Raw genomic sequence first — 17,599 nt, forward strand, 5'->3', positions numbered from 1 at the left:
TAACAGTGACCAAAAAGATTGTTTTTAATTATCATATTGCTAACAGTTTTCTTTACAAACCCATGTACATGTTTGTGCAACTGAAGAAAACCATGTTGTAGAAAATGCCATTACAAATATAGAATGTGAATTGACTGTACATTGTCATGTTGGATCGATTACCACTCAGTGATTATGGATGTACATCCGAGTGTGAACCGTTTTCTATATTTGTATAATGACCTATCGAAGGCATAATCAGCCTTTTTTCCCCTGCTAGGATATGCGCAACGCAGAACATAAGATGGGAATTGTTTTCATAAAAATATGTTGCGGTTGGGATTGTGGCAGTCAATCCATGTCAGCGAAGCGTGCAAACATGGCTTTACGGACGGAATCCTTGTAGTTGCCTGATACCGGCATTTCCACGGTGCTGCCTTTAATTCCCAAGCCGGTACCCTTGGTCCGTAATGAAGCCTGCGAGCAGACACGAAGACAATCATTCGAGGAGACACAGTGCACACGTCCCTCAGGTAACGGCACTAATTGCTTTGTGAGGGAAAGGGAGGATACGTAGAACATCTGTGCAGAGAGGTGTTAGGGAAGTACTCACTGAGATAGGAACAGTGATGCCCTGCTGGTGGCGTCCTAAGCCTTTGCCTTCCTGCCAGCCCATGGCTTGCAGCATCTTGTTCCCGATGTTATCGCTCGTCAGGCCATCTTTGGTGGGCTGCTCGTATTGTCTGTTGGAGATGGCCGCATATGAGTTCATTATAAACAGCGATTCAACTTTGTCATTTGAAATATATATATATGTTTTTACAATTTAAATGGTTGTTTTGTTTTAATTTCATTTTAAATTTAAATTTTAATTGGATTTTTTAAATCAAACTTTTGTTTTCTTATTTTAATTCATTCACTGCCAGACATTTTCAGATCCTCTTTAACCCTAATGTTTGAAAAATAAATCTGAAAAAAATCTATTTATAAATTTGTCTTTGTCGGTGAATGAGTTAATCTATTTAATATTCATTAAAATGTATTTTAAAATTAATAGAGGTTCACTATACCGTATTACTTTAGTGCCATCTGGTGGAATTTTGGTGTTGTTTGGTTAGATTCATTGATGGTCTATATTCATGATGTTCTGTGCTGTTGGCGGCCCTTGCATCATCTCGTGCACCAAAAGTGAAAGTGTGTTTCTGATTCTCGCCCAATGCAGCTAACCTCGACACTCTTCTAATTTCATACATGGTTACCTGGTAATGTGTAGTCCGTGTCACACTAGTATAGTTCATGTAATATAAGTATTACTTTTACTTAAAAACACATTCAGTATGGTATTTCCCCCCAAAATTCTCTGAATTTGGAGTTTTTAAGTGATTTAAATTTTTTTTAATTTTTTTATTGTGCCTGAATCAAACAACCCCGAATGCCTTGCAATGTGATATACTTACATTGTTGGAGCGCTGGTCCGCTTAAAGAGTTTCTTTGGAGGGTCCGGAACGCCGTACTTCTCCCTCCTCTCTGCAGCCCGGTCTCTGTATTTCAACTATGACATTGACAATGGAAGCTTATTCATTGATCAGTTACTGACTACAATGCATGTACACATTGTCTAAGATCTAATTGAAGCACTTCTAAAAGGTTGTTTAAGATTAACTTGAAGCTTTTTTTTTGTAAATTAGCTCCAAAGTTGATTGCGTATGATTGAGTATAATTGGGGATACAACTACAATTTAAAAGTCAAACAAAGAGTTCAAACCATTATCATGCGTGATGTGATTTGAGCATACAATTACTTAAACAGTGCATACTGATTTATTTATATTGCCTCCCATTCAAGTAGCAACAGTTTGACTTTGTCATCAAAAAACAGTTTTAATCAAAATTTTACCATCCTTAAACGATCATAAAAGAATAAAGTGACTAAATGAACTAAAACTACTTATTCTCTGAAGACACCTGACATAAAAAAAAAAAAAGTAAAAGTAACGGAGGGAACAGAAAATGTTTGCAAAACTGTCTCCTGTAGGCATTGTTAATTACAATTTTTGTGTCTTCAAGTGAGCAACTGTTTGTTGCAATTTGCTGCACATTTTTGGTTCTATGGATTTGACGACACTTTGCCATAAAAGCATATGGATAGCATGGTATCACCACCCAAGAAAAAGCCAAACAGTTGCCAAAGCTGAAGTCGCACTAAATTTGCTGACCTCTTGCGTGACAATGATTTTGCTTCACCAAATTTTTGAATATGGAGTTTCAGTGCATCATAAATACTTCATATTAGCAACGTTTAAAAAAAAAATACCTCAGACTCTTTCCTCTCCAGGTCCTCCAGCTCAGCTTCAGAGAGCTGAGACCTTCTGTGGATTTCCAGGTTTTGCTAAAATAAACAGAAAGAAAGTTAAAGCACAAAACATCACTACAGACGAGAAACCTCTTCATTATGTACACATGCACAAAAACGTGTTCTGCCTTTACAAAAATTGTAATAGTCAGTGAGAGCTATTAATTAAAAAATATGTTTACACTCCATCAAACTTGGGCATTATTGTCTTAATAAAGTTAGATGTTTGTAGTTGTTGATCTCATTAGATATACACATTGATGGCATTCAGTCATTCAACTTCAAACATTCATTTTCCATCTGGTACTGCAGCGTTGTGCGCGGAACAGATGGCGCCGCTCAGAATATTCAAGACAACTTGCAGATCACCTGCTGTTCCTCCGTCCTCACCTTATGAAGGTCAGAGAGTTGCTGGTGACGCAGCAGAGCCTCTTTTGTGGGGAACTGCCGGCGACACAGAATGCAAACCAACTTGGCCCAATCGGTTATTTTGCCGCTGTCGTCTGCTTTGCGATCTGACCCGCCCTCCTCGGGTTCGCTGTCCTTGCTGTAAGCGACGGCTGGAGCAGTCTGCAGTGAGGGAGAAAATGGATCTAAGTTCATGTCTTTGTGGTTAGAGTGAGTGAGGAAGCAAACCTTGGCTGGAGTTTCTTGCTCTGTCGGCTTGAACTGTTCAGTCAGAAGGGGCGACATCTCAAAGGCACCTGTCTGCTGAGTGGAAGCAAGTACCGGTACCATTAAAATCTATTCGTTATATACACCGATAATAATCATTCAGATCTAGCCATGACGTGGCTTTTTGGATGCTACTACCTTCTTTTCAAAAATGGAGAAACACGCATCTGCAGCGTCTTTCTTCTCCTCATCCCTGGGCGTCCCCACTGGTTGAAAATTGGTTTTAAAACTTTCCTTTTGCTTATTTAAGGTCTTTGCCCAACGCTCCATGTCCTTTGCGATCTGGAATTTGAAAAATTTCACAATTAATCGATTGATCCCAAGGGGACATTTGTTTTAAAATGTTCAAATTGTTAAAAGTATGTGGGACGAGTAAAACTATAATAACAACTTTTTTTATATTGTTTCAATATATATCACAAATTTTTTTTAGCTATTGTGCGTGTGTCTGCAATGTATCTCATGCGATAACCTGTTCCGCGTAGTACGTACTTGTTGTGCCGACTTGCTTTTGGGCTTTTCTTTCTTCTCTTTAGGCTCCTTGTTGCTGGTGCTGCTCGTTGAGGAGGAAGCGGCGGAGCTCGTTGTGTCCGATGCAGGCGGCGCAGGAACGAAGGCGTGCTTCTCATTGTCCCAGTAGACGTACTGCTGCGTTTCAGCGTTGTAGTAGTACTAAGAGACACAAGAAGCATCATAGGACTGTTTTAGTTTGTTGCCTGTGCCAATTCAGGGATGTAACAAAAATTTATTCTTGGGAGAAATTTTTGAAAAAAAAAATGTTATGCAGCATTAGAAGCTGTAATTGGTGGGGGAATGTTTACCTGGATTTTATCCAGATTGAATAATTAAAAGATATAAAGGGGATATATTCCAGAAAATGGATTGTATACAAATAGTTGTGTTTCTGGAGTGCTCAAGTTCCTCTGCCCACTGGCAGCTAGGCTGGCTGAAGTCCCAGAGTCACTTTCAAGAAAGAGTAGCAGCCCAGCCGCCAGACTAAGGCTAGGAAGCTAGGTTGGCTCACTTGCATGAGAAATAGCAGTGTGGCGTGTGCTATAATTCTTGATGCTTGGTGTATTTTTGATGAAAGCATGTCACACAAATGTTCTTAAAACAACTGGGAACCATTGGAAATTATGAAAAGAAAAAAGCGTAATACATCTCCCTTTACATGGAAAACCAAATCTAACAGGTTCATGCTTATATTTGCCAAGCTGTATTAAGATCCTCGATTTACAAAGATCCATGACACTCTGCCCACCTGACTGTTAGGGTCATAGTACAGGCCGGTGTTTGGATCGTAGTAGTACCCAGAAGACTCATCGTACTGGTATGTGGACGTATCTGGGGCAGCTGCAGGTAAGACATAAAAAGAGAGGGTAGTGATACAGTATATGCAAAAAAACAAATACGTGACTTTTTCTCTCATATCTGATGTCTTACCAGTTCCAGTGTTGTGGATGGCAATGTTGGCCGCTGCTGGGACCAGTGACGGGGTACCAAAATTAGAAGCCAGTTGGGTTGCATTGAGTGGTCCTGCCAACTAATGTGACAGACAGTACAAGTATTAAGCACACAAGAGCGGAATGTAACGAACTAAGTAATTGATACATGTCTTACATGCATGGCGGCTTGGTTAATAATGACAGGTGGGAAAACTTGAGGCAAGATTACACCTGGAGGGAGCATATTCTTCATCCCTGGAGCAGCTGAAGACAAATGACAAAGGGTGCATTTAGCCAATCCCAGCTTTTTAGAGAAAAAAAAAAAACCTAGGATAATTACCTCCGAGCAATCCATCACCAGTGACAGCAGGCAATCCTTCAGGTTGGTGCCACACTTGAAAATTCTGTCTCTGTAGTGGGAATGAATTGATTTTGGTTAACATTCACAACAATCATGGGCAAACCTAGGATGTATTGAAGAGATGCTCAAAACACGAAACATTTCTCCATAATTACATTTTTAAATGAAGTCTGAAGATATGTACAATGTTTTACTTACTGTGCTGAAGAGAATTACAATTGGAATAAGCAACTTCTATTTTCACCAATCCATTTCAATTAGTTAAAAAAACAACAAAGTCACAAAATCAATCTATTTAGTCAGATGGTCAGTCATCACACATGTATTTGCGGTTTACTACACAGAAATTAACCTATTAGCCAAAACTGATCCCCAGCTATAGTCGTAGTAAAATCGCAACTCTTTTTTTTCTCTGAAATGCCCTAAGATTGCCACAAGATCACAATTTGGGGTCAAAGTCTTCACGACATAAGCACTTTGAGTGCATTTTTAAAAATTCAGAATCAAATAATTTGCATTTTGAGGGTAATCTAAGGTTAGTTTAAAATTATTAACTGTTTTGGGCCAGAGCATGCGGTATATCTACAGCTCAAACGATTGACATTTGGAGTGGGGGTGTCAATTACACATGTAATATAATCATGTCACGCAAATTAGCCTGCGTTTCAACAGGTCTTAAAAAAGGGTCTAAACTGGCCTGTGGGGTAAATACCGGTTAAAACCAAGTACAGAGTAGACTGACCTGTGTTTGATGTGCGTAGCCCTCCAGAGGGGTAATGACGTCAGTGGTGGCATCTGAACCTTGCTTTACCTTAAGTTAGGAAGAAAAAAAAAGTACAAGAAAAGCAGATCAGACATGGTAGAATTGGTGTCTCAGGTTATTATGACATCATCAGTGACCGGTGTCTGTTTCGAGCTACAGTACCTGGCTGGCTGACCACTGGGCTGCAGCTATGGCTGTGCTGGCAACTGAAAGCGCGCTGCTTCTGATCGCATCTGCCTGCGATGACTCTCTGACAAAAGAAAAAAAGTGACAATTATTGAGTATTGATGTTCTTTTTGAATATAACTGCTGGAATAAATGAAATGATATTCTAAGTTATTAAGATGCACCTGTATGTATCATCAAATTTATGTGTGTGTGTGTGTGGGTGTGTTCCCTCACTTCCTCGCACTTTTGGCGTAATCCACTGCAATTGTCTTATCATCCATCTTCAGAGGTGGCTGGAGGCCCTGGAGAATGGTGAGCAGCTGCGAAGCTTCCTATGGGAGGAAAAAGGTGCAACACTGTCATACTTATATGCATGCTAACCATCTAAAACATTAGGCATCCCTGCCCAGCTCTTGTATTAAATCTCATTAGACTATGCAGGCACCTAATAATGTTTTGGCCTGTGAGTGTGTACTGTTTGCAGGACTAACATAACTACTAAGCTTACGCACCAAGGGAGAGGAGAGCTGAACAAAGCTAAAGCCTCGATTGTGTCCTGTCTGCTTGTCTTTGATTAAGCGGACGTTACATGGAGACAAGTTGGCGAAGGGAGCCAAAGCCTTCAAAATCTCATCGATAGTGCACGCAGGGGGAAGGTTCCTCAGAATTATTGCTGCAAACAGAATAAGCAGTCAGGAAAACATACACTGGGGGAATGGATGAGACATAAGGGGGGGGGGGGGGCACTCACTGTCCCCGCTGTATTCCCAGGACTGCTGAGAGTCTGCATTCAAACCAGTTGTTGCATCTCCATCTACATGGATGAATGACAATAGTCAGTAGTCACAAACACAGCATGACAATTATATATTCTATTATATTATATATTTATAGTGGAATCTCCACAGTCAAACGGCCCAAAAAGTTGTGCATTTTGGGAAGCAAACTGTTGTTCTTAAGAGCAGGGGCCCCCAACCACCGGGCCGCGGATCAGTACCGGGCTGCAGGCCACTTTGGACCAGGCCGCACAGATGAAAGAAAAAAAACACACAAACCCCCCAAAAAAACATACAGTACTTTCAGTTTATTTATTATCCAAGGCTGAAAAACATTTTATTTTGAAAAGTGACCGGATTCTCTCCGTTAGATCCATCTATGACTGACTCTTAATGCATGTCAAGTTGTCTCCGTCGCGTAACGCTAATATTAAATGCACAAGCTAGCAAATGAGTCAAACAAACAGACGTATTTGTAAGTTTCTCCCCTGAACTGCTGCATAGTAAAATTGAAGTAAAACTGTTGTCACATAATGGAAATGTTACAAGGAGGTGCTTACGGAGCCATATTGTCACCTAGTGGCGTTAGACTGGTTTTGCTGGAATTAATAGCTGTATAGTAGATTTGTCGGTAGGCAGTATGACAACAAGTGACGTTTGTACATGTAGGACATTGCATGAATGTTAAAACGTGACTCAAGTGTCAACATACCAGTTTTAGTTGCCCCGCACCTGAAACACTTCAGCCTCTTCCGGAAATTGTAAAGACCGCACTGCGAAAAGAGAAAGGTCACCGTTTACCAAATTGTTTTACACGACTAATTGGAACCAAAGTGCGCATTAAAAGACACTCACAGTGCTGCAAAGCCAGTTGTCAAACCTCTGCTTCCTGTTGCTGTAGTGCACTGTGATGTTTCTCCCTTGGATCACCAGCTTATTCTGTGGGGTGAAGAGCCGCGTGTTATTTCACATTTCCAAGTGTTCACGCCATGGAGGCAGGTGAGGCCTGCCTCCGACTCTCCACGCGAATGAGCGCGGTGGGGAGATGGAAGCGTGGCTGGCCTAACTCTCGCTGCTTAGGCAGAGTGCCATTGGGAGGAAGGGAGCAGACATTAGCCTCTTTTACACAGGAATCCCACAACATATCAGAGCCGCCACAGACAAACCGAGCATTTATCCACCCCCAGTGAAGTGGGTTATTATTACAACTTTGTGTGCTTTCCTACAGCAACACAGCACCCCACAATCAGATAATTACACGTGTGATGATATCAGCGACAGAGTCTGGTGTGACAAATACAATCTGTTTCCACCACTAAAGGGGTGGGAGAAGTGAGTGTCAGGTGTTAAAAGTTTACACCTCCTTCACTCAAGGTGGAAAATTGTCGGATCAGCTTTGTCCTCCCATTCCGTGTCAGCACTGCGACACAGGGAAAAAGCTGGCTTTTATAGACTGTGTAAAAGGGGCTACAGAGACAGACAAGAGAGACGAGAAAGTGTGTGTGCGATTTTTTTCTTTCTTTTTTTTTTTTTTTTTTTTAACAGATGTGTTTGGGGCCGGACTGCTGCCAGCTCACTCTTCTGTCACCAGTGTTAAATGAAGACGAGACTGAGCTGGAGCAGAGTATGTGCTTTTCTTTGAAGAATGTTATCTGCAGAGCACAACTGAATAATTCCCAAATAGCACAATGTACACTACAGTGAAAACAGAGTAAACTGAGCAGTTGAGTTATTTTTGTTTTGGCTGAAGAGGTTTCTAGAAAGCGTGTGATATCAAAAACATCCTCTGATATAAGCGTCATAAGATGGCATTATCATCATGGTATCGGGGCTCTAATCGCCAAGAGTAATTCTAAACTTGGTGATTGTTGAGGCAACCTGATTGGTCTCCATCCACTTGGTTGAATCTTGCAAGTGATAAAAGTCCACGAAGGCGAAACCTCGGCTTATACCTAGAGACAGCATTCAAATATAGACGGGAGGCGTGTTAGTGAGAAGGCTATGGTGCAATGTTCAAACTCACAACGGGCGTCTCGTGTACAGTCCAATTCAAAGTCGAGACGGGGGCACGTGAGTGCTTAATAACGTCAATGGGGGGGTTGTGGTGGAGTTGGGATATCATAGCATGTCATGTATTTATATATATATTAAAAAACAACAAGAAAAAAAAACATGGTAGGGCTTTGAAGTGGAAACTCCAAAGAGCAAAAACATTTTTGTCATGCTGGGTGTCTTCCAAGCTGTTCTAATTTCAATACATTTCCCACTGGATAGAATGTAAAACCAAAGTCAAGGTTGTTTTCAGAAACATTACCAGATTCCTATTTGTGATACATATAAGGAAACGTTAACACTGTATAATAACTCTAAGTAACACTCAATTCAACTAAGATATACAGTATACAACCACATATACACTTGATAATAATATGTTTTACAGTAAAATGTTGTGTTTGTCTGGTAATTTCTGTGCAAGTACAGGGCATCTAAACAAAAAGTCTATAGAACTCCTGTCCAAATGACTGGTTTGTATGATTTAAAACATGAGAAAAATATAAAAATCTTTTAAGGGGAAAAATAAAAAATGTACAATAACAGGGTGACATAAATATATACAACTGCAAACTACATAATACTTTGATGCAGCACTTTTCGCTTTTACTACAGCACTGGTTTAATTTGCTTAAAAAAGGAGTTTAAAAAGAATCAATTGATTTGTACTGGTTATAGATCACTCCTGTTGGAAAAAGTTTTGAAACAGTTTATCTGGTTTCATTTTTCAATAAGGACGGTGGTCAACTGGTTAGCACGTCCGCCTCACAGTTCAGAGGTCGTGGGTTAGATCCCGGCCCGGGCCTCCCTGTGTGGGGTTTGCATATTCTCCCCGTGCCTGTGTGGGTTTTCTCCGGGTACTCCCGTTTCCTCCCACGTTCCAAAAACATGCATGGTAAGTTGATTGGACACTCTAAAATTGCCCCTAGGTGTGATTGTGTGTGCGGGTGTTTGTTTGTCTCTGTGTGCCCTGCGATTGGCTGGCAACCAATTCAGGGTGTCCCCCGCCTACTGCCCGAAGACAGTTGGGATAGGCTCCAGAACGCCCACGACCCTTGTAAGGATAAGCTGTTAGGATATTGGATGGATGGATTTTTCAATAAAACCTCACATATGAACAGAGTTGTATAGACTTTTCACATCTACTGTAATTAGCCGTCAAGCTTTCTGCGACATGGTACCTAGTTGTTAAAATTATTTTGACATTTAATCCGTTTTATTGCTCATTTTATACTGAACAGCCAGACTCTTTCCTTTGGTGCAGTTAAGTTCCATTTACAGGTTTATAGGAATAATGACACTTTACCAACAATGGTACACTCCTGTAATGGTATCAAAAAGAAAAGGCAAAACACCTTTGTGGGATTTTGATATTCCAAACGCTGCGAACTCTCACTTTAGAGAAATTCGACTTTGGAGGTTCCACTGCACGTACAGTATATACTGTTACCTTCATACTTGGTCACATAAGCACAAACCAACCAAGGAGAGAACCAAAGGAGGAGTGCGAGACGAGAGTTGTGAAGGGGAAAGCAGGACGCTCAACTGAGCACACACGTCACTCACCAGTCCTTTTCTTCATCAAGCGGACATCCACCGGCTGGGGACCCGGCAACTTCTCCAGTGCTGAGCGGATCTACAACATGGCAACGTGCAAGGAATAAAGACAGACGCTCGTTAGTTGCACTTTGCAGAAAAGGAGCAATTCAGCTTCCGTGCAAGTGTCTCCCTTTTTGACACTTGAACGTACATCTTCCTCCGTAACATGAAGAGTGAGACCCCTGAGCATGATCGTCTTGTTCTCCTCCTCTTCCTCCTCCTCCTGCTCCCCTCTGTAGTCGTGGTCTGCATAGTCGCCATCGTATTCATCATCTGATCTGTCACTGTTGTGGCGTTTTCGACCCCTCTGCAGCAAACGGAAATGAGATTACAAAGAGGTAGAAAAGGAAATCACACGAGTGTCCATAATCTGCTCACATTCTTCCCTCACCTCTCGATTGTCTCTGCAGTCGTCAAAGCGATCTCTGGCTCTGTCATCCCCGCTCTGACGCTTGTAATCCCTATCAGCATCACGACTATGCTTGTCGCGCCGATGTGGATCATCTCTCGGGCCATCTGAGCCATATCTTCCACTGCGTTCTCCCCGACTGGGCCTGAAATAAAACCAGAGGAACATTGAATCATGTCACTGCTACAAAAATATAGAGATCATTATCATGGTGCTATTATAGCAAATAGAGTATATTCTACCTTTTATCAGCTCCCATGCTCTATTGGACAGGAAAACGTTTGACCAATAAACTGTGAGGGGAAAACATATATTTCTTAAACTGTACGTTTCAAGAAGGTAAATCATTTATTGTTTAAAAATAGCCTTCGAAATCATACTTTTTAAACAACACGGGCTTACATGTTCCTGGGCTTGTTTTGAGCACTTTAAGAAAATTAGGTGGATGGACAACTGCATTTACAGAAATTGATACAATACCTCAATTGCCCATAACACAGCCAATAAAGTTCAATTACTTCTTGGCTCTAAACACTTGTAACATCAATAGTCTGTCTTCTTGAAAAAGAACATTTTTGACAGTCTGAAATATTGTATCAAAACACCCATGGCATTTGTTATACAAGAGGCTGTATAATTATGCTGCTGAAAGGTGTGCAGTTTTCTTTCGATCTGCGCTGTTATTCAAGTGTGTTTGCCATAACACCAAAGGTATATCAGTAGCCTGGACGTCAGTAGCCAGATGCTGAGCTGCTTCGTGTTTGTTTCCGAGTTGTAGCTAGAGCACAAAGCATTTAGATAGACTTCCTAGCCCTTACCCAATTTGGTCCATGTGACAACTCTGTATGGAACAGAGAGGTATAACAAATACCTGTACCACGCTAGTCCCCAAGTAATAAAGGGAATGATTTCTGATGCATCCCTGTCGAAATAACGTTCTTCCAAATAAAAGCCAATATCCGACATGGGATGCACGTTAACTACTTCATTGTACATGGATCCTCAGATTTCGACGTAGTTCTGCTCCTCCGGCGGTGGCATAACCCACATTTGTGCTCAAGTTACACCGTTATAACACTACCCTACGCTAACGCAGTAGGAAAGTCATATAGGTACAGACATTATTTGTAATAAAAACACTTCCAAGCTAAAACAATCGAATGAAAAATTGGAAACAAGGCAGTAACTGAGCGTGCCTTCTTGTGCAGCGTGATGACGTGTTCTTACGCCAGTGATGTCACTGGAACTGCACATAACCGCGACACGTCGTATGTGAGGACCGCCTGATATTCTAAAACTGTTGTAAATAATTTGAATACCAATTCATACAATGAATGAATACAGGAGAAAGATCCAAAGATTCGAAGCAACTACTTGATGCAATATGAATTCGTTTCAACAGCTTCGGCATTGTGAAACATTTCTGATACAGCATGCTTGCGTCATTAGCGGAAAGAATAATCGACAGTCCCGCGTCTTTGGGTTATCACAACGTTAAAGAAAGAGATCTGTGAGTTTGATTAAAAATACGATCAATACCTAAGGAAAGGAAAAACACCCTCGCATACCATCTGCTAATGGACGTTTATGCCTGGGAGAGATCAAGTACACTTCCGGTGCGAAGGCGAAAAGTTCTTCTTCTACTACCAAAAGCTGCCGTGTAAATTATCTGATTACATGATCGTTACCGCCATCTATAGACAGGAGGATTCCCTGCAATTTTGAATTCTTATCTCCTCGACAACGCAATGGCGTTAAGCAGCTGTCAAAGCTTTGGCATGTTTTGAACCATTAATTCGACTGCTTTACAGGTTGTGGATTCCACACCGGAGATACGTTACTCGTGGTGTTCGCCGCGTCAAGAAAGCAACCGTGTCCGCTCACCAGAAAGGAAGGAAAGGTAGGCGGCTGGCTAATGTTAGCCCACCGTTAGCATCATAATGCCATGTACGACGCTGGTCCCTCTTTAATGCACCAGCCATCCTATAGTTCACCGGTGTATGATGATCAATAACCAAGTAGAACCAGATTTGATTCCTGTATGTGTGTGGTCATTTGGTGATGGATAAATGACGTTCACGCTTGTCTTTGCTGACTATTAGCAGGCTGAATGGCTGAGCCAGAGCTCCTGCTAGACTCAAACATCCGACTGTGGGTGGTGTTGCCCATTGTCTTCATCACCTTTCTTGTCGGCGTCATCCGTCACTATGTGTCCATTCTTCTTCAAAGTGACAAGAAGTTGACTTTAGAGCAGGTGTCAGACAGGTATGGCATTTATTCCTAAACACCTCGTGTTCATTTCAATACAGTACAGAGCAAAGTGCGGTGTGTGATGTTTATGGTCATTCCAGCCAGGTCCTCATTCGGAGCAGAATCCTCAGAGAAAATGGAAAATACATTCCCAAACAAGTATGTATTTTGGTGTGTGTTGTATATAAAGTGTTTGCACACACCTTCATACCTGAAGGCATCAAATGATGAAACGTTGTGCACTTCTAAGAGATGATAATATTGACAATTAACAATATATTTATTGTTGTATTTCCATTAGTGCTGTGTGATATGGATGCAATCTTATATCCGATATATGGCTAATTTTGAAACGATAACAATATATATTGCAGTATACTGTGGTACTTGTTCTAAAATTACATTAAATGAATGGCAATTTTCTCTCATCTTTTCTCCATTTATTTATAAAGCACATTTTATGTAGAAATACAATAAAACACAACTATCCTGTAGAGATGTACCATTTAAAATATTTGCTTCTAGTTTATATTCAAGCTATAATGCCCAAATATCAGCTAACGCAAGTATTTTTTGGGGGGTGGGGCGCTGTTTGTATTTCAATGGCCTTGTCCATCAATAATATCATTTTACCTTCTTTTCTTAGTCCTTCTTAATGAGGAAGTTCTACTTCAATAATCAAGAAGATGGATTCTTCAAGAAAACAAAAAGAAAGGTTGTTCCGCCCTCGCCAATGACTGGTAATTAAAAAACACCTCCGAGTCAGTAGTCATCATACTTTTTGCTACTTACTACGTATGTTAGCATCTTCTTGTTAAAATTAATTTGTGTATGTCCCTGATGAGGATAAGCGGTTCAGAAAATGGATGGATGGATTTAGCGTATTGTTCTGAGCAGCCAAACCCTTTCCTATGTTGCAGTTAAGTTTCATGTCTGTTTTTTATTGTTATCGTTAGACTTCAACATTAATAGAAAGTGGATGGATGGATTATTAATATGATCATAAATACTGTGTTAGAGGTGGAACCTCTGAGATCCTGATTTGATCGCTTAGCTGATCTCTTACTTTGTACATTGAACAAAAAATGTGTTATCCCTTTAAAAGACACTGAGCAAACATGTACGAATTTCTTGTGTACCATGCTGCTTATTTACTCTGTCAGATCCAAGCATGCTGACAGACATGATGAAAGGAAACGTTACCAATGTGCTTCCCATGATTCTGATCGGAGGCTGGATCAACTGGACCTTTTCGGGATTTGTAACGAGTAATGATTTTCAAACCGAGCATTATTTGACACTCTCACACGTGTGAGTATCTTATGACAAGATGTGATGTTGTTTACAGTAAGCGCTCTGTGTGCTTCATTCACGCAGCTAAGGTCCCCTTCCCTCTTACACTGCGCTTCAAGCCCATGCTGCAACAAGGAATAGAGCTACTGTCACTGGATGCTTCCTGGTAAGGTCATACATCAGCTACAGTCTCAACACATTTATTGGGATTGCCATTTGGTGTATGTGTGTGTTCTTTGACAATTCAGGGTGAGCTCAGCATCGTGGTATTTCCTGAATGTCTTCGGACTGCGAAGCATGTACTCATTAATCCTTGGCCAGGATAATGGTAATGCATTTACTTAGATGTTGATAAAATCTTGCGTTTGGTTTTAAAATGTGACTTCAGTGCACAATGACTTTTTGAAATGTGCTTCTATATTAACAGGTGCCGACCAGTCAAGGATAATGCAGGAGCAGATGAGTGGAGCTGCCATGGCCATGCCTGCAGACACAAATAAAGCTTTCAAGGTGTGTACAATATTCTTTCATAATCGCCTAGAATGCGTGATATTGCATCATAAAGTGTTATTCAATTGAAAATTGCACTAGCACACTCCTCTCCTTGTCTAAAAGAATGTTTATACATACTGTAAGTCTTTAAAGGGGAAGTCAAGTAAAAAAAAAAGTTACAATAGTATGTTTTGTGCAACAATATTCCTTTTGTGTAATATGAATTAACCCATTAAGGGCGGGAGCGCATAACTGCGTTTCTACCACTAAACCTCTAAAGTTCAAACTCTAGGTGGCCCCTGGTGCCGTGTTCATGGGAAATTCATCCTTTATTGCAGGCGGAGTGGGAGGCCCTGGAACTGACTGACCATCAGTGGGCACTGGAGAGTGTGGAGGAGGATCTCATGAGTATGGAACTGGACTTTGACGGCATGTTTAGCAAGGAGCTGCCCACTGGTATTTTCTGAGGCCCTGCTAGCTTCTCCTGCTAAGGGGGCTTTAATGCAGGGATTTTTTTTTTTCTTGAAACACTGAGATCGGACAAATCCTGCCCTATTATGCAATGTTTACATTCCTTTTGTTTGATGTCCTTTTTCTTCATCTTGTACTAACTAGTCATGACTGACTGAGAATGTCTGGGGGAAAACAAGTCATGTTTTCTGCATTATAGCTGCTTGCAAATTACACCACTCACAAAAAGTTAGGCATTTCCAGCTCCTGGGTGAAATTTCAGGCTGTTCACAATTTGAGATGTTACAAAGATGACGCCTGGCAATTGATCAACAGTATGTCACTAACAGGATGTTCTCAAAGGAAAGTGGCCACTGCGCTTAGCATGCAACATAAATAAAGACTGAAAAAGTCACACAATGGCAACGACATCCTTGGAAATGTGTTGTTCCATTCATGGATCAAACACCTGTTGTGAATTTTGCCCTTCAGCTCCTTATAAGAGAACAGCAGATTGTGCAAAAATTACTGAAACACTCAACAGTTGGACATGTGCAGTTAAATGTTGAGAAAAGGCCAAATTAAGTTCACCTGTAAAAGTTGTAGTGCATTTTAGGTTCATCCTAAAATTTCACCCTAGAACCACACATCGCTATCTTTTTGTGAGTGTTGTATGTCATAGTAAAGCCCAATAGGTAAAATAATGTGAACAATTTTCATTGTATTTAATGTGTAGCTAATGTTACTGTTTTCATCTGCACCATCGGGTACAAAATACAATTCAAGTGTCTGAATGGTGTTTAATTTAACAATTAAACCACTCCTTTTGTTAGTCTGCAAGGGCCCTATTTTCATGCCCAGCGCAAGTCTGACTGTGCATGGCTGGAGTTTTCTTTCTTTTGGTATTTTGGAAGTCAGGCACAGCTTGATTGTGCCATTGTGGGAGGGAACACAGCCGACTTGCCATCCAATGGAAGCGGCTCCCTTCATTCCTTTTAAATTCACCGCTCGAGACCCATGGTTGTGCCGCCCTTGGGAGAGGAGTTGATAATTTGTTCGATTAATTGATTTCTACAATGACGCAGAGGAATTGACATACGCTGTTGTCATATTTCTAAATGAAATCCGACGACATCCACCACACACGTCCGTTGAGCTCAGAATCTGTCTGCCTGCGCCTCGATCAAATACACCCAAATTGCATTACACCACCTGCTCCACAACTTAGAACTGCTCCTAGCTGGACTAAGTCCAAGTCTACTTTTTCTCACCAAATTGTCAAGTGCGCTTGGGGTGTGTAATAGGAAAACGCCCTCGGTCCACCGGAACACCCAGGTGCAACACGGTCTGCCAAATTCCTAAACATGGTAAACTAGACCTACGCCAGCACGAAAATGAAGATTCTCCAGTTTTTTACGCCAAGTGCATGTGCGCCAGTCTACGAAAATAGGGCCCTAAATCTTAAGAACTGACTACTTATTGTCACAAGAACCAGTACGTGTGACAGATTTTTGTTGTTTTTGTTTTGGTGTAAAAGGTTTATTTGGTTTTAACCCTCCTGTGTTTGTTTTGTACAGTAAAACCCATTTTGACTAAATAACTGCTTTCATTTATAACAATGAGAGGTGGTTTGTAACGAGCTCTGTTACTTAAGTAACTTTTTGGATGCTAACGCAACATACTTTTTAATTTACAATGAGTACATTTTGTAAGAAGAAAATTGATTTTTATTACATTACATTGAGCTACATTCTGCTTGCTACAGATACTTTGGTTATGCAATCTCTTTTGGTTTGACGGAGACTTTTCAAATGACTTTCACCAATCCATATAATTGCTCATAACATTTGACTTAATTTGACCAATCAAACAGAGCTAGGCTATCGCATGACTGCAGAGTCTCCGTACAGTGGCTTCACACAGAAGCAAAGATTTCAACGTGAATCATTTAAGGGAAACATGGCAGACCTTACGGAGAGGCTTCAGCTCACCTGTGAGTGCGACTTGAATAAGTTTAAATCACTGTATTTAAAATGGATGGATAGCATATGAAAAAGAACAGCTCCTGTATGTCAGTGCTGGAATGTATGTCACCCTAAAAACGTTAACATTTCAGCCTACAAGAACTCCACTTTGAATTTGAGAAAACACAAGTTTTTGCTCAGCTGTCTGATGAGCCTTTATGCTATTTTACGAGTGTAAACAAAGACAAGTTAATTTTAGACAATTTCTTGTGTCTGAATTTCCCTAAATTTAAAGCAATATATTAGTTACACTGCTATTGCTGTGCAATATCTGAATTTGCGCATTCTTGTTTCATATTTTTTGTCTATTTGACATTCATGCTCTGATTAAAAACAAAATCAGAAGTTACTCACCAGTTACCCAGTACTTGATTTTTTTCCCCACAAATTTCTAATTGATTCATGTTATTCGAAGGAACAGTCCTCCTGAGTACATTACATTTTTGTTTAGATTTTCTCAATAGTCCGGTCTATGGATTTGGCATTGTAAAAATAGCATTTGCGCCTACT

General features: G+C 40.7%; 2 protein-coding genes across 2 annotated transcripts; one reads left to right on the forward strand and one right to left on the reverse strand.

The window, feature by feature from the left end:
- On the reverse strand, positions 1-12,214 carry LOC147142057 (RNA-binding protein 5-like). The gene is made up of 25 exons (XM_086039695.1): positions 12,120-12,214; positions 10,823-10,873; positions 10,563-10,725; positions 10,323-10,478; positions 10,139-10,208; positions 8,399-8,472; positions 7,376-7,459; positions 7,233-7,293; positions 6,496-6,558; positions 6,257-6,417; positions 5,979-6,076; positions 5,739-5,826; positions 5,556-5,624; positions 4,793-4,862; positions 4,628-4,716; positions 4,451-4,550; positions 4,269-4,360; positions 3,500-3,679; positions 3,146-3,289; positions 2,969-3,043; positions 2,723-2,902; positions 2,294-2,368; positions 1,437-1,531; positions 593-722; positions 1-456 (listed from the first exon to the last, which is right to left on the reverse strand). The coding sequence occupies exons 2-25, from the start codon at positions 10,837-10,839 to the stop codon at positions 331-333; spliced, it is 2,460 nt and encodes an 819-aa protein (XP_085895821.1). The 5' UTR covers positions 10,840-10,873; positions 12,120-12,214; the 3' UTR covers positions 1-330.
- A 34-nt stretch (positions 12,215-12,248) lies between these two features.
- Positions 12,249-17,445, forward strand: emc3 (ER membrane protein complex subunit 3). Its single transcript, XM_086039696.1, has 9 exons — positions 12,249-12,480; positions 12,683-12,845; positions 12,932-12,989; positions 13,477-13,570; positions 13,994-14,098; positions 14,208-14,289; positions 14,372-14,451; positions 14,551-14,633; positions 14,954-17,445. Exons 2-9 carry the CDS (start codon positions 12,691-12,693, stop codon positions 15,080-15,082), a joined length of 786 nt encoding a protein of 261 aa, XP_085895822.1. The 5' UTR covers positions 12,249-12,480; positions 12,683-12,690; the 3' UTR covers positions 15,083-17,445.
- Positions 17,446-17,599: the final 154 nt, after the last annotated feature.

This window comes from Filicampus tigris, chromosome 9 (assembly GCF_054856515.1).
Source record: "Filicampus tigris isolate MCC_2025a chromosome 9, RoL_Ftig_1.0, whole genome shotgun sequence".
Taxonomy (NCBI): domain Eukaryota; kingdom Metazoa; phylum Chordata; class Actinopteri; order Syngnathiformes; family Syngnathidae; genus Filicampus; species Filicampus tigris.

Coding starts and splice junctions, on each gene's coding strand:
- emc3 (XM_086039696.1), top strand. CDS start 12,691: ATGGCTGAGCCAGAGCTCCTGCTAGACTCAAACATCCGACTGTGGGTG. Junction 12,990..13,476: donor GAAAATACATTCCCAAACAA/GTATGTATTTTG, acceptor TTCTTTTCTTAG/TCCTTCTTAATGAGGAAGTT. Junction 14,634..14,953: donor ACACAAATAAAGCTTTCAAG/GTGTGTACAATA, acceptor CCTTTATTGCAG/GCGGAGTGGGAGGCCCTGGA.
- LOC147142057 (XM_086039695.1), bottom strand. Junction 6,559..7,232: donor GTGCGGGGCAACTAAAACTG/GTATGTTGACAC, acceptor TCATCCATGTAG/ATGGAGATGCAACAACTGGT. Junction 4,717..4,792: donor TGGTGATGGATTGCTCGGAG/GTAATTATCCTA, acceptor ATTTGTCTTCAG/CTGCTCCAGGGATGAAGAAT.